The sequence below is a fragment of the Streptopelia decaocto genome (genome assembly GCF_964273445.1).
Source record: "Streptopelia decaocto genome assembly, chromosome: 7".
Taxonomy (NCBI): Eukaryota; Metazoa; Chordata; class Aves; order Columbiformes; family Columbidae; genus Streptopelia; species Streptopelia decaocto.
This window is the reverse complement of record NC_138661.1, coordinates 16,564,644-16,580,963: the sequence shown is the minus strand read 5'-3', so window position 1 is coordinate 16,580,963 and position 16,320 is coordinate 16,564,644. Positions and strand designations below refer to the sequence as shown.

The 16,320-nt window shown below is 40.1% G+C and overlaps 1 protein-coding gene and 1 long non-coding RNA gene across 3 annotated transcripts in view; both read left to right on the top strand.

Moving 5' to 3' along the window:
• The first annotated feature begins 99 nt into the window (after positions 1-99).
• LOC309442235 lies at positions 100-7,595 on the top strand. The gene is made up of 3 exons (XR_014184566.1): positions 100-215; positions 5,216-5,387; positions 5,496-7,595. It is a non-coding gene; the product is annotated as an uncharacterized lncRNA (long non-coding RNA).
• Positions 7,596-8,437: 842 nt separating this feature from the next.
• The window catches only part of PPP4R4 (protein phosphatase 4 regulatory subunit 4), a 68,438-nt gene continuing 60,555 nt past the window's right edge, over positions 8,438-16,320 (top strand). For both annotated transcript variants that reach the window (XM_082058551.1, XM_082058552.1), the window contains exons 1-2: positions 8,438-8,844; positions 9,315-9,388. In XM_082058551.1, the coding sequence (XP_081914677.1) occupies positions 8,728-8,844; positions 9,315-9,388 (191 nt within the window). In that variant the 5' untranslated portion in view covers positions 8,438-8,727. The remainder of the gene's footprint in view (positions 8,845-9,314; positions 9,389-16,320) is intronic.

The following is a 16,320-nucleotide window of genomic DNA, read 5'->3' as shown; positions in this document are numbered from 1 at the left end:
GCATGCGCATAACGGGTGGAGCGCTGCCCTCCCGAGGGCGCTGGCCGCCCTGGGGAGGGGTGTCTCGGTCCTTGTCGGGTTTCCGCGCCGCCCGTGACGGGGGTGGCTCTGGGCAGCCGCTGGCTCGGCTGGTCCCTCCCCGAGCCGGCGGGCCGTGCTGGCCGGGCCGTGCTGAGGCGCTGTGCAGCCGGCGGTGTCTGCGGGTGCTCCCCGAGGTAACAGACCGTGCGGGCCGGGTGCGGGCTGTTGCTCAGCAAGGCCTGAACGCAGGGGTTCTGACAGCGCCCTAACAGTGCTCTGGACTCCTGTGTTTGGCTCTGATCATAGAATCATTTCGGTTGGAAGAGACCCTTAAGATCATCGAGTCCAACCAGAACCTAACTCTAGCATGAAACCATGTCCCTAAGAGCCTCGTTTACACGCCTTTTAAACAACTCCAGGGATGGTGACTCAACCACTTCCCTGGGCAGCCTGCTTGCATCCTTCACAATCTATGAAGAAATGTTTCCTAATATCGAATCTAAACCTTCCCTGGTGCAACTTGAGGCCATAATGAGCTTAGGGATGCAAGCTTTCTAACATATAAGCAACTAACATGAAGGAATGAGGGTACTCCCTCTTCCTTCCAGTTTTTGGATTACTGGAGAGTAGCATCTGCTTGCTAGTGTTACTATCGACTTGTTACTGTAACCTGTCTTTTAAACCATGCCAACGGCAGGCTGTGGCTTGCCGGCCCCTTGGGCTGACAATGGAGATCGTGACAGCTACTTCACCAGTGTAGAAAAGGACATACCTTTTTTCTAATCAGGCATTGCATTTATGTTTCACAAGTACATTAGTAGCTATGGTGCTGTTTGCATACTAAAATGTGGATTAGACATACTACTGCAGCCGTGACAAGAAGGAATAGGAAAATTTGTTTACCTTCCTGCAACTGAAAATTTTCTTTTAAAATATAGTCAATATCCCTATAGATCATTTGTGCGTTATTGTGTGCATAATACATCTCATTCAAGAAAGAATGCATAAAGGGCCTCTTAAATTTCAACTCTAAAATTAGCAGCTAAGGTTGAATGTCATCAGCATTGCTCATTCAATAAAAAACTTGTTATTCATGCTTCCTTATGTGTTAATATGTTCTTTATTATTCCCCATTTGCCAGAATATTGTGGGTGAAGTAATGGAGAGAAGTTGCAAATAGCTATAGAAGCAATCATACTACGGCGGTCACAGCATGACTTTTTCTCTTCTGTGATCAAGTGTTCTTTGCAGCTTGATCTTGGTGTAGGAAGAGGATGTAATAAATTATATACTATTATAATGGAAGATTTTTATTTCTTCTAAAAGACTGGCAGATGCTCCAAACAGCTGCTTTTGCTATGAGACATGGCGAAGAGACGAAAACACAGGAGGTTTCTAGGAGATAGAGACCAGGGCATTAGATTAAGGTGCAATTATAGCAGCAATTACAATTATTCCTTCTCTGTGGTATCTGCAGGTGCTTCTTGTTTCTGTGAGAAGATGGGAAAATGGAGGGTCTTTGTGGTTTGTGCTTTTTTGTGTGTTTTTTTTGTTTGGTTTGGGCTTTCGTTTGGTTTGTTTGTGGTTTTTTGGTTGTTTTTTGTTGTTGTTGTTTTTTGAGGGTTTTTTTAATGATCTGTCAATGCACAGCATGAGGACGTGCTTCCAATTCATATTCTCATAAGAGTATTTGGTGCTTTGTCCTTGTGTTCTGTAAGAAATGAGTTGAAATTGGTGAGAGTCCCAAACTGAGCTCAGGGAGTAGGATTTGGTAACAGTAGCTTTAACACTTCAACAAGAAAACCTTATTTATGTAGTACTGAACCAGAGACAGCGATGACCAGCAGTGCTAGCATGCTGATAGGAGCCATGACTATATCTTCAGGGTCAAGTTTATTGAGGAGTCTCAGCAGTCTTTATGCATTCCTTCATTAAGTATCTCTCATTCCAGGTTGTGTAGATTTAAATTTTTAAGTGAAAATTGTGCCAGTTTGCGATTTTTCCACTTATCTCTTTTGCTTTTCCTAATATACAATAAAATAAAATTTGCAGAAGCAGACTGATTATTCTCAAATTCTTCGGTAAAGATATATCAAGGTGAAGATTTTTCTGTGTAATTGAAGAACAGCAAGGGAAACATTTGCAATGATTGTGAGTGCAATGAGATGCAATAGATACTTCAGAATGTATTTTGAAGGGAAGAACAAGAAAAGAAGTTATGAAAATAACGGGAAATAAAATAAAGGGCTTTATTGGTTAACAAAGGGGAAAAGGGAGATTGAGTCATGTCAATTGACAGGGTAACTGGTTTTCTGGGCAGAAAAACAGAGTTAATCTAGTCTATCTGGATGTCCTAAAAATATTTTTATATGAAAAATAATTAAAAATAAATAATAGGATGGAACTTTGAGTCTAAAGGAGTTGGCTAAAGAGGAAGGGAAAGGCATGTTTCATTTGGGGGAGCACATTGGTGTGTGTATGGATAGATTAACCTATCAGGTGTATAGAGTTTACTCAAGGAGTTTCTTAAAGCCTTGTGGACTAATCTTATTTCATTAGTAACTGTGATACAATATTAAATTTACTGATGACACAGTTATTAATACAGAGGGGAATTACAATATCAAGCAGATTGAAAGGACCTCAAGGACCAGAGTAATTGGATGAATTTACTCATACGAAGGCCAGCACCATTCAGCTAAGGCTAATGGTGAGAATTTATACGATTAAGAAGGGGGTTAATTAGTTTTAGATCACTGTGGATGAGAATGACCTCATGTATTAATTGATCCTAAGATAACTGTGAGCTGCCAATGTATATTGTGTAAATTAATTCCTGTATAGATATCCATTCTTCATGGGAGGCATTACTTCTCTGAAATGCTTATTTGCAATACTGTATTCTGATCACCTCAGATCCAGAGAGGTAAAGCTGAACTGCAGCAAATGCCAAGGGGACTGCTAGGGTGGTCAGAGGAATGAAGAGCCTGTTTCAGGAGTGAAGACTAAATGCTGAGCTTAGCTTGTTTAACCTAGGACTATAACAGATATGATTGCAGTCTTTAAGTATCAGAAAAGGAAGAATAATTTAAAGCAAAGGACAACACTGGCACAAGAAGAAACTCTGTAAACTGGCCAACAGTAATTTTAGGTAGGAAATCTGAAGTTTCTATGGCAACCAATGAGTAAAGAATACTTGAAGGCAAAAAGTTGTTAGTTTTTATACAAAGTTTGACATGCGTATGACAGATAGTGTTCATGGTTGTCATAGGAAGGAACTGGACGCATCGGCCACCTCTGTGTTATGAAAACAGCAGTGACAGTCTTTGGCTCTGGGCGGACTGGTGTGACGTGACCATCTCTGAACTGGTAAACCCTCTGAACCTCCTGAATTAGGGCACTTGCACCCTTCCTGCTGATGGGAAGTGTCTGGGCTGGCGCTGACCCAGGGAACCAGGTGGGAGCGTGCAGGCTGGTTCTGGGGACCGTGCTGCCAATGTCACCGTGTGAAAGATTAAGCTCCAGTGCCTGTACCAGGCCCAGTATTGTTTAATCTGTTATTGGTTCCAGAGATGTTTTCCCTTCCCTGCTCATTGTAAAGGGTTGAGAAAATTCCTGGTAGAATATGGTATAGACCTTCCCCGCAAAATACTGATGGCACTGGCATTTTTGCCATTATTGTTTCTGTTTCTAAAATGTAAATAAATTCTGCTTTATGCAGACATTTGAAACAAACAGTAAACCCGGGGGGGGGGGGTGGAAGTGTTATTTTTATGCAATAGAAAATAATTCACTTAAACTTAATAAAGTAATTGTCTATTAGATCCTACTCTTAGGTCAAAAGTCCTACAAATAGGTGGAAGATGAGAGGAAAAATGGCAGTTTCTATTTGCTGTGTTGTTTTTCTGTCTTTATGTATGTGCTATTAACAACTTTTGGACAGAGAGTAGTGGGTTAGACACCGTAGGAGGAGAACATCACTAGGTCTTATAGAAAGACATGAAGAATGCAGTGATTGCAATCTTATAAATTTTGTATGTTACATAAAAACAGAAACAAATTTAAGGGTCTTTTGTGTTTTCTTGTAAAGTAATGTTTTGTTTAGATCTTATTGGAGGGTACTAAGTTACAGGAGAGAATATGGGAGACCAGTTTACAGATGATGAAAGCACAGTGAGTACATTCCAGTGTTTTTTCCTTTATACCCCTTTTAATTATATAGCTGTTACAACAAGATGACCAAAGTGGCAAAAGAGCAATCAGAAATTTTCTGCAAATGACAATAGTAAAATGAAGCAATGGTTTCTTAGCAACAAACTGGAAAATATGCTAAATATATATATATATTTTTTTTTTTTTTCTGCTGAGGTTTGTGTATGCTACATTGCAATAATTGTTCTGAAGCAGACCCAGATTTTTGTCTGTGGTCCTTTTAGATTAATGTTCTTACACGTTTGCCTCGACATGAAGCTTTTTGGAAGAATCACTGTGGAGACATTCTTACTTGGAGTATGATTGAAATAATAAATCTTTTATAAGGCTAATGCATTAGGTGGACTATTAAAGCTGCATTTTTAAGGGTTTGGTGAACTGTAAGAAAAAAAAAAAGGCAAGCCATTCCAGTCAGAGGTTGCTCATTTGGAAATGGTGAGGGACGGTTCATCCAGCTCTGGCTGTCTCAGTGGTTTTGAACAGACTGAACTGAACTTCGGCACAGTTTAGGTGCTGAGTCCTGAGCAGAGCTGTGATTACACAGTGCATAATCTACATAGTGTACATTATGAAAGTGTATTTATTTTTTTGTGGAATATTAAATTAACAGGGGAAAAAAGGAAAAGAAGAATGAAATATTTAAGTCTGACCTTTATGTAAACTCTTCAGTAGTAAAAAAAAAAAAAAAAAAAAGGCATTAGTTTCATGTTGACCCAAAGTGTATTGCCTTATTGTGTGGCTCCCTCCACCCCCCAAACCCAAAAATATTGTGCTGAATTTTTCCTCCTTTTTTGATTTGGCCATTGCATAAGAAATTCTGGCTTTTAATGTAGAGTGCACACATTTTGCCTGAAGACATTTCTTTGCATGCCCATCTTTATCCTCCAAACCAGTTACTTCATATTTCATCTGATTCAGACATTGCAATACATGCTGAGACTTCCTAAATTTTCAACTTCTCTGTGAATAATTTGATTTACAGGTTGATTCTTTGGGAGCATGCAACAGGTAAAGTAAGAATTGCAACATTTTCAGAGGAGTTTCCAGAGGGCAGACACCGAACAGCAAAGAAAACCCCTGCATCTGAGCAACGTGACAAACCCCATCACCCCAGGCTCCTGAGGTAGAGTTGGTGTACCTGAAGAATCCTTCAGGTACAAAGCCCTCCCATCGATTTGTCTTTTTTTGATCTTGGTCTCTATTGCATTTAGAGTTTATTGCTTTAGAGGGCATGAATAACACTATTTCTTTTCTTCCACTAGGTATGTGTGATGCTTTCCCAGGTGCTCTGCAGTTGTCTCCATCAGTGAAGGATTATTTAAAATCAGCCCTGTTTTGGCTTCACCAGTTTATAAAGCTCCTGTGTGAAAATGGAGGTTCCAATTCAGTCTGGATTTCACAAAAGCAGGATGAAATAGCTCTTCATTCCATTACAATAGCTCTGACAAGGTTAGAATGAAGCTGAAAGTAGAGCTGTATTTGGGAGAGTAGTAGAAAAAGAGAGGGTTAAAGCAGCAACAGTGGAAGGGAAGTCAGGCATGACTTTCATCACAGATGAGAATGACAGACCACTTGGGGAAAATATGCCTGCAGAATTACTGTCAGAGGGGATTAATTTTTATATATGTGGTTTTGGTACAAAATATCAAAGCTGCTTTTTTTTTCTATGTGGAAAATGTGTGGGTCAAAAAGAGGTATGTTTATATTGAATCTGGGCAAGCTAATCCCTTCTGTGATCTTTATTCTGGTCCAGTATTCAATTTAGAGAAAAAAACCCCAACCATACTTTTATTCTGCTTTTCACATTTCCAGGATTTTTGTAGAATTCTTTGGCATGTCTACTGATTGTAGGATTCATGGGAGTCATTCCTGCACAGTGTTTCCTGGACTGACTTATAAGGACAGTTTTTTAAAGGCATTAAGGGAGCTGTTTACATGTTTATAAAAACCTCTCTTCTTTAGTGGCTTACAAAATGTATGTAATATGATCATTTATATAATATTATAAATCATACTAAATCAGCCTAATTATATATCTAAACTCCACATTCCTCAGTCTTTAAAACTGAGTAATGAAATACCTGATTAGAAAACTGCAATCTGTTTCTAATTCGAGGCACACAAAAGAAAATATCTTTGGTCTCATAAGATCTTTAAGATTCAGGAGAACTGTTTGCAAGGTGAAATAACCACAAATTGGCTGTGAACGAACTTGCAGAAGGGTTTTCCTAACTAATTGAGATGGGGATTTCAGTATGTTTTCCTCATACTTATCATTGGCAACAGCCTGCAGCTCAGGATCCTGAATTTGAGAACATTTTATATTTATATTTATATTTGAGAACATTTTATGAGATGTTCAAAATAGTGTTTCTCATTTTAATTCATCATGCCTTGCAAACTCCGTTGTGGGTTGGGTTTTTTTTTGTTACACAAGTTTAATTATTTATATGTATTTTGGATTAGATTTTTCTTCTAGTAATTGTGTTGTACATTTGAAATTAATGGAGATGCTTTCTTTTTTTACCGTTTTACTAGTTTAATGGAGCATAGGATTTGGCCTAACTAGGACACAGAGCAGTAACACACAAAGCACCATGGTTATTTTTTGCTAAATAAAAGCTGAGGTACTTAACAATCATAAAACAGAAGTCAATCAACCTCTGGGCAATATACTACATAGTATTATCTAATCCTTACAATTTCTGGTTATATCTTTATACTTTATCAACAAAACTTACTGGGTCATGCAAGCACTTCACAGTCATAGCAAAAACATTGCACCCACTCAGATAAGCCCTTGTGCAATATTTACAGGGATTTTTAACTCATGGTGTGAGCTTGATTGTTGAGTTGTGTTCACTGTAATCATTGTGAAGGCTCCTGTCCTAAGGCCTGGAGAATTACTTAGCTCAGTAAGTGCTAAGTGCAACTGTGTGTGTGTCGATGCTTGTCCTGCATGTGTTTTGCATCACTAACCCACTCCAAAAGAAGCTGTCTTATGATTTTTTTTTTAAAAAGAGAGCATTTATTTGTGCATCAGTCAGGGGTAGAAATGGCATACCTTTATTTTGAAATAAATACTCTGCCTTGTACCCTCAATGTAGTCTGTATGTCAGCCAGAATGAGAAATCCTGCAGCATCCAAGGCATATCGGAAGAATGTCCATGTTGAAGTCTGCCCTGTTGTATGAGCGGAGTGTAACCTGAGTTACAGAATGGGGCAGGAAAAGATGAAGAATAAGAAGTTATGAGGAGTGGAAGTGATGCCTTTGGTGTAGCTTTGCATTTCACTGCCAAGGACACGAAGGTTTTTCTTTGGATTTTTTTTTTTTTTATTTTTTTTATTTTATTAATATAAGAGCATTCTTTGGGGGGAGGAACCTGCTTTGGAATTTTCATTAAAATCAGTGCGTTTATAGGTTTCTCCTGTGTAATTTTGCTATGAAATAGTTGTGACGGTGGGGCAGGACGCTGGCGAGGCGCCACAGGACAGCTGGGAAGGGACACGGTCCGAGCTGCCCGCGGCGAAGAGCCGCCCTGGGGAGGCTGGAGCTGCAGGAGGGAAAGCCCGTGGAGGCCACAGCAGTGGAAGAGGAGCCCCACGGGTGGCCACCGCAGGCCGGGAGGAGCCCGACGGGGCAGGCTGGGCTGCGTGAGGCGGCGGGCGGTGGGGTCGGGGCGGCCGGCAGCTCCCCGAGGGGCGCGAACCCACGCGGGTAACCGCCTCTGAGGGGGCGGTGGCGCCCCCCGCGCGTTCGGGCACCGCCGGGCTCGGGCGCTGTTCTGCCCCGCGGAGGCCGCTGTAGCGCCGCGTTGCCCCGGCTACCGGCTCGGCGGTGCCGGGGCGGACCCGGCGCGGGGGCTGGTGCCGTGCGGGCCGCGGGGCCGTTCCCGCCGGGCCCAGGTGCCGTGGAGCTCGCCCCCGCGCTGCCGGGGGGCTGCACCGCGGGAGCGGGACGGGGGCGGGGAGCGTCACTGCACCGCAGCGGCCGTCCCTCCTCCCGGGGTGCGGGGGCAGAGGCGGCACCGGGCACCGCGGCGGGGGCTGGTCCGCTCTGCGTCCTGCCCCGTCGGTGGGGAGCCAGCCCCGCAGTCCGGGCACTGCGCGGAGAGGCTCCGCCGTTCCCTGCCCGCGCCCGGCGGCAGCCTGGCCCCCTCGCCCCCAGCCCTGCGGACAGAGGCGGCCCGCGAAGAGGGGAAACTCGGCTCGAAACTCCCCCCCGCCGAAGTACCCGCGGCTGTACCGGGGTCTGCAGGCGCTGGCCCCGCTCCCTGCCCGCCCGGGCCAAGCGGAGAAAGTTTCCCGGCAGGAGGCTCGGCGGGGGCGAGCGGCGGCGGCCGCTGCCGCAGTGTGTGCGCCGAGGAGAGCCCGCTGGCGGCGGCTCCCGGCGGCTGGCGCGCCCGGAGGGGGAGCTCCGCCGAGCCTCCTGCCGCCTTCCGTGCGATGTGAGGCTCGCGGAGAGCATCGGTCGCCAAAGGCTTTAGCGGTTACATGCATCCAATAATCTTCTTCTCCAAAATGGATTTTAGTCAGAGCAATTTATTTGGATACATAGAAGACCTGCAGGAACTAACTATTATAGAGAGGCCAGTACGCAGGAGCCTGAAGGTATATACCTCGAAACAGAACCGTGCTTTAAAGTCCGTTTGCGATTGTGTCTGTTTTATTTATGCACAACTAACTGAATAGGCAGTTAGTGTATTTCTTACAGCACCAGGATACTAAAAATTGCTTTCATTCATTTTGGAATAAACAATCGAATTCTATATATCTCTATTCTCTCTCTATATATGTCAGACTTAGGTCTTCTGATTAATTTGTATGTGACTTGTGTATATATAAATAGTCAATAGTGATAGTGTCTTACATGGAAATGTACTTCTGTTACATTCCATCTTTTCCTGGTGAAAGATTTATTTGATTTAATTTGAAATGTTGGCTTGAGTTTTCAAGGATTAAATTCAAATTACTTATGGAATTATCTCTGGATGTGAGGAGGATGGGGTTGTTTTAAGAAGAATAAAATGAGGAAATAGTAAGGCATTGTAAACTCATAATGTCTATTTCATGCTTGACAGACACCAGAAGAAATAGAAAGATTGACAGTTGATGAAGAACTCAGTGATATTGAAAGGGCTGTTTATCTACTCAGGTATTTCCTAAAATAGTACTGTGGAACATTACTGACTATCGTGCTTACATACAGCTTTTTTTTAGTGCTTTACTTTTCACTCCTTTTATTTTCTGTCTTTCAGTCGTACTTTTTTACTTTCTTCTATGTTAAATGCATAGACAAGATAAAAATAGGTACTGCAGATGTTTTTTTAATGCATATAATAGAATGCCTGTGTACATGTATAAATATTTATTTTCTGAGTTTCTAATATGGCCCTCACCACCACGGAGTTGTACTTCATCTTTTCCCCTGCAGCTAATTTTGCAAGATTCCCTGAGTGTTAACATTAATAACACCAATCATTCAGTGACTTCATATTTACTCTAAGGCATATGAGCAGTTACCACAGACTGATAACAGAGCTGTTTGAGCATACTGTATATGTCCGGGCATTCAGAAGAGAAAACTTCAGAGATTAGTTTTATAGCCCTTAAGAAATACTGTAGAAGATACTATACTAATAGTTCACTGCATTCTGTTTTTATTATTATTATTATTATTTTATTTTATTTTACCTCCTTCTTCTTGTTCTTTAAAGTATTTGAAGTACTTGAATAACTTAGATTTCTATAGTTTAAAATACAGATCTTGCAACTACTGTGTAAGTCGTCTTTGAGAGTACAAATGTTCTGAGAAATTTTGATTTGAATATGCACTTTTAAACAATACCTAGTAATTGGAGAACCAGCTGCAGCTCCCTCTCAGTTTGCTTATTCTGCTATTTTAAGTGCTTTTCCAGTCTACGGCTGTCTTCAATGTTTAGAGTACATATTCTCAGTCCCTTAATTTTATCTTTTTGGGGTGCGTGGCATTATTTTTAGATAAGCATTTTTGTCCACTGCTATTACTTTTTATACTGAATTTTGTTCATGTTTTTTTAATGCTGAACTTAACTAGTGATTTTAAACTTGCTTTGCTAATAGTTCCTGGAATCAAAGAACTCTGTTGACTCTAGGGAAATTCAGAGGACACGGTTTGCCTGTGGTGCATATCACTCAAAGAATGCAGATCAGTTTTGGTTTTTACCTCATAGTGATCAGCACAGTTGACTTTTTTTTTTCTTCTCCTTTCCCTATGTGGCAGCAAATTTCTTTGCTCTTTTCCCAATTAAATGCCATGTTTTCAGCAATATGTCTTTCCTGGATCATTGCCTTGTTAAAGGGTAAAAGGTTCCACTTTGTATCTTTCATTTTACTAATTGCTTTGCAACCTGGCCTTGAACTTCTCCTGACATCTTCATCTGCTTTCTATCTACCTGAGCAGCTGTTCTGGAGACATAATATTCTTTTCCTTGTAATGAACTTTTCATGTTTGCCCCTGCATTGTCCCTATTGCTGAAAGGTAGCTTCGTCTCTGCTTGATAAGCTTTGTGCAAGGCAATCACTTGCTGTGATTGTCCAGGTATGTTAATACAATAATCCAGTGGAAGCTTTTGCTGTTCAATAGTATATTGCCTTCCCTGTACTGAGTGTAATATAAGCAGACTTGAAAAGCTGCCTGTAACACAGGTTGTATCCTTTATGTAATGTACAAAGGAATGTATTTCGGGCTTGTCTGGTGGTTTTTAATCTATTATAATACAAAACCCCTGCCTATTTCTTTTTGACAATGTCAGTCTGGTCTTTTCATGCCTCATTTTCTCACATGGATTATTTGCTGCCCTTCAGGTTGTTCCTTATGTGGGGCTCTCCTTGATGTTTTCCAACAAGACACTGCCTTTTCTGAAAATCCCACTATAAAAATTGCTTTGGTGAAATTGAAATGAATTGTTAATGATGTCTGTGTTGTGCTCCATTTGGAAAGGATGATGCTATCTCCATACACATTAAAAAAATTACAAGAATAATAATATAAGGCAAATACCTTACCTTAAATATCTAAAAATAGTATCAAAATACTTAATGTTGTGTCACATTGGCTTTTGTATTGTCAATTTATGTAACCCTAATCTGCAGACTGGAGATTTTTAATTTACTGAGAAAGTTATCTGTAGTGTTGCTTGTACAGTACAATGGAGCTGAGTGGAATATTTGCATGATACAACAAACATAATGTTTAGTAATTGCTTTCTCTGAAAGCTCAGAAAGAGTCCTCACCTTTTAATGGCTTTCATTTTGAATAAAAAGATTGACCACTTTCTTATCTTTTTGCATTGTCCTTTCCCTCCAAAACCTGTCCCCAACTTCTCCACCCCACCCTTGAACTTGGATACTCTGGTCTCCTTATATGAAGCTGTATGCTTTGTAGATACTTGTTTTTCTAGATTTCTTCTTAAGCATTTTACTACTGTAGTCTGAAAACAGGTACGTTGACATCCTAGTTGGAGAGAATAGGACAGCCTTTTACTATCTGAGGTTTTTGGTGCCTTACTAGTATTTTTTTTCCTGTGACTGATTCTTGCTATACTCTATATATGAGGAGGTATTAATTCCCCAACTCTCATCAGTTTCAATGGTTCACTCTTTTTTTTTTTTTTTTTTTTTCACCTCTTTTATGACTTTTCATTTGCTAATAATACTATGGAATTTCTGGCATGCTCCTTTACTTCTTGATATTGTAAAGTTGTTTTCCTCATCTAGTATTTATTTGTCTAATCTAATAATTATTTAGTATTTCTGCAATGACTTGTTTGTTTATATCAGGCCAGATATCTTGTAAATTTCTGTTCATTGCCCTAAGTATGACGTAAATATATGTCTGCAAATGTTCTTAGTACATGTGGAGTATGTTGACATATTAATCCTGTTTGAAACCTCATTTTCACAGGAGTGTCTTCAGTTAGTTTTCTGTTGTTACCTATCATAGTTTGGTTTTACATTTTAAAGTGCTAATTGCAATTTTTATATAAGTTTATATATATACACAACTATTATTTTTAGGGGGTTACTTTGGTTTCAGTCTACCCCTTTCTGCTAGTAGTATTATTCAGGTAACTATGTAATGAGGTAGATGGACAAGATGTTCTAGCTAAAGCTGATCAGTTTTAGTCAGATTAGTTTTTCAACTAAATCAGCTCCTTGATTTGGTTCATCATGTGGGTATGGAAACAGTTGTGCAAGCAAAAGGCAGGGACTCAGTAGCCCTCCTGGTGGCCAGAGTCACTTTAATGTGACAGAGGCACAGGTGAACTTCAGCTTTAGATCATCGTTTCCCAGAGTACTGAGTTTTAATTAGGTAACTTTCTGCAATTAGACTGAGCAAGTTCTAATTTAATAAAAATGCTGTAGCAAATTGGGTTGTAATTTTTTGTAATCTCAATTAACCTTGATTCTGGTTGAGGAACTGGGTTTCATTAGGCCAGGTTATCAGGGATGTTTATGAACTTGTCATGGAAATCAAATGGATTCAGGTACCTGAGGAGGGAGAGGTATCTGAGTGTCTAGGATTTGTGTTTTAGAGCTTCAACCTTAGTGTATGGGAATTATTGGAGGGTCTAACTGGAATCACTGAAGAGTTGTATTCTGACCGTGTTTGGGATGTTGCTGGCCCAACAGAGGAACAAGGAGGCCAAAACAGCTCTGTGAATCTCAACCATGTCTGTGTCGAGACTGATGGTTTATTGTAAAACTGTCAGCAGATTAAGACAAGCTGCCAGACTTTGTACCAAAGTGACTGAATAGTTTGCATTCCACTTCAGGGCATCCTGAACTCCACATGACAGTGGCAATAAGCAGCTCAGGGACAGCAATTTTTATTCCTGCTATGAACTTTTGCCTGTAGTCTTAGTTTCCATGTTTGCTGATGTTTGATGTTATTATTTATTTTTATTTGTCTTACTGTACTTCACTCCTTTATGGCATACAGTCAATAGGAAATACATAATCATTGCCTGATGTGAATCTGGTTTGGATACAGGGATGCTACTGGCATGCACGATGTAGTGTGGTTTGTTTTCTGGGACCTTTTCTGATAGATTTCCCTAGGGGTTTTACATTGTTATGTGTACTGTATTTTCTATTCAGCTACTTTTTTTTTTTTTTTTTTTTATTGTGCCTGCTTAGTGTTAAAGCTTACAGGCCTTGACATTTTTGTCATACTCAAAATAACAGAGTAGTAATGAGTTATCAAGGTGGAAGGCTGAGTTATTCACCCTTTTGAGAACATACTGTACTTTGGTTTTGGAGTGATCCTATCTATCAGTTCAGCAAACTACACAACAACCCTCCAAAGCATTTAGCACAGTTTTGGAAGACACAATAGATACTTTATCTAGATTGGAGAGAATTCAATGCCTGTAAACTTAGCAATTTTTTTTAATTATTTTTTTTTTTTTAAAAGGTTATACTTTATTGTAGCCATCCTTGATTAGCAAGAGTATTCTCAAATTCTAAAAATCTTTTTTATGCAGTATATGTTGTTAATTGTGAGTGTCAAAACCACTATTTTAAGGATGTTTTGTTTTCCTTTTAGTTTTAGTCTTCATCATATTACTTTTGAGATATTATCTTCTCTGTAGGTGCAGTCAACTTACCTTTAAATTTAAATGAAAGCTTTCATTTGAATGTAACTTTATGAGCTGATTTTCTATTGTGAGAACTAGCTACTCAATTCAGATTATGCAGCTGCTGAATTTATGATCCTGATGTGCACATACAATACTGAAAGGTCCAGCTGTCATGCTAAGCACGTTGGAAAAGAATTCTTCCAATTATACTGGCAAGCTGTAAATACTAACATTAAAAGTATTTCTTTGGTCTTTTTTTTCCTGGGTACAATTTAATAGTGTCTTTTATTTTTAAAATCACAACTTTAAAAGTTTAGTTCCTGATTCACTTAGTTGGATGGATAAATTAGTTCCTTGACCTTGACTCTGTTATGCAAATTAATGTATATGAAATTGATGCTTTCATCTTGAAGTGACAGGTGTATCTGTAGTCTTCTGAAATGATGCTAAGTCACATACTTTTAATAAAATTTAGATTTGTATAAATACTTCTGTAGATCATATATGCTGAGTTGAAAGTACAACTGAGAAACCTGCTTTAAATATATAGAGCAGAGTTAATATAGTGCTCTGAGAAACATCAACAAGAAAAAAGGAGAAAAATCTTCATTTCCGTTTTTTCCCCCAGGCCCCAGCCAGTGCAGGAAGGTGGCACTGCCAGTCCTGTCCCTGGTTGCCCTTGTGCCTGCACAGCACATTGGGGGGTTTGTCAGAGGCAAACCGTGAATGTAACAGTTAGTTTTAAACCAGATCCACTGTGTGATCCCAGACTTCGTGCACCCGGAACAAGCCCTGTGCCAGCACAGAAGAGTGCAGCAGCGCGGGAGCAGGGTTTGGGAGCGGGTCAAATGGCTCTGAGATGTAGCACTATGTTTGGCTGGTTTATGGTATTCCTGAAGCTACACTTTGCTGGTATGTAGTTTTACAGTCACATTAAGCTGAATGAAGCTCTTCCTGTACCAGAAACAGTGGCTCTTCTCTCCTTTCCTTACGTGACTGGATGTTTCTGATACATTTTGTGCACCAGCAGTAATGCTGTAGAAGATGTGCAGTCTCAGTCAGATTAGGGAACTGATACTAATTCTAACAAATTTCTGAGGTGCTTGCTTCCAACAAAGTGTGCAACTGCATGCCCACTTGTGCTCCTTAAGCGGGACCATGAGCAGAGAGGATGTCACAGCTGGGAGATCACTCTCCTATCAACAACAGAATAGATTTAGTTCATGTTACACTAATGTTGAATCTACGCTTTGAATCTGTGAAGTCAAGTACTGGTTGAAACGGTGAGGGACTATGAAGTATCAGCTGTAGTGTATTTAATGAGCCCTTTGACATTAAATGGACTTCTGGAAGTCTACATGAGAGCTGCGATGAGTGAGATCAGTGGTGGCTCTTCCTTATGTATTGTCAGATTCTCCTCTGGAGATGTCAATTATATAGTTTCAGAGCATCTTTGTGCATGACATAATAAGGAGAAACTAGGTAGATGTGTGAATGCCTTTTTTTAATAGTAAACACAGCTGAAATAACTGTGGGTTTTCTTAACTTCTAAAAGTTGTTCTGTTACCCTGGGAAAATCTTATCATGCTCTCCTAGAAAAGATCTAGTTAAGAATATCCAGCTAAGTATCTACAATGTTTCTTTCTTTCTACATGACAAATCCCATACAGGAATAGCATGTTACCCAGCAGGAAACAGAGTTTGTTTTGGTTTTGTTTAGATGATCACTGGCATTTAATAAATAACTTTAACAGCTGCGCAATTTATTTTGAGATGGCACAATTAAGTGTAAGTATAATAATTCTCCTTTATATGACCATCCTTAAAAAGCTCCAAGTGTTTAAAGCAACACTTTGTACTTGTAAGGAGCTTTTATCCTCATGCTTGCTCAAAATTCCTAATTTATGTTTGTATCATTTGCCTGATTTGGCAAGAGGTAATAGTATTCCACTAGTTTATGTCGGGACCTGGAGATGCATCCAGTGGAAACTACTTGAGGATGTATATGGGAAAATGTAATGTTTTGTGTTAGAATATGTCAAAGGTACAAAATCCTCAAATAGTAGGTCAAGCTCTCAATTTATGGCAAGTCTGAGAACATTTTCACACAATGGTGCCCTGTAATATGATGACTGTCATATGCTAGTGACTGAAACTAGCAGGTTTTCTTGAAAACTCCTGGTGTTTTGAGAACTGCTTTGTTGTAGGCATAGGAAGCCCTGCACATGTCGTGGTGTGATGCTTCCATGACCCTGCTCTCTGACTGCATTTGTTGCTGACGGAGAGAAGCAACAGCTCTTAGTACTGGTCCACCTACTCATCCCCTAAAGGCAGTAGTAGACATACCAGTTTTGTGAGTGTCAGGATAGTTGCATTCACTGTTACCTGTCCCAAAAATCTGAGTACTCTGAGACTCTTCAGTATCATGATTCTTAGTGCAGATATACCACATTTTTGCATTCAG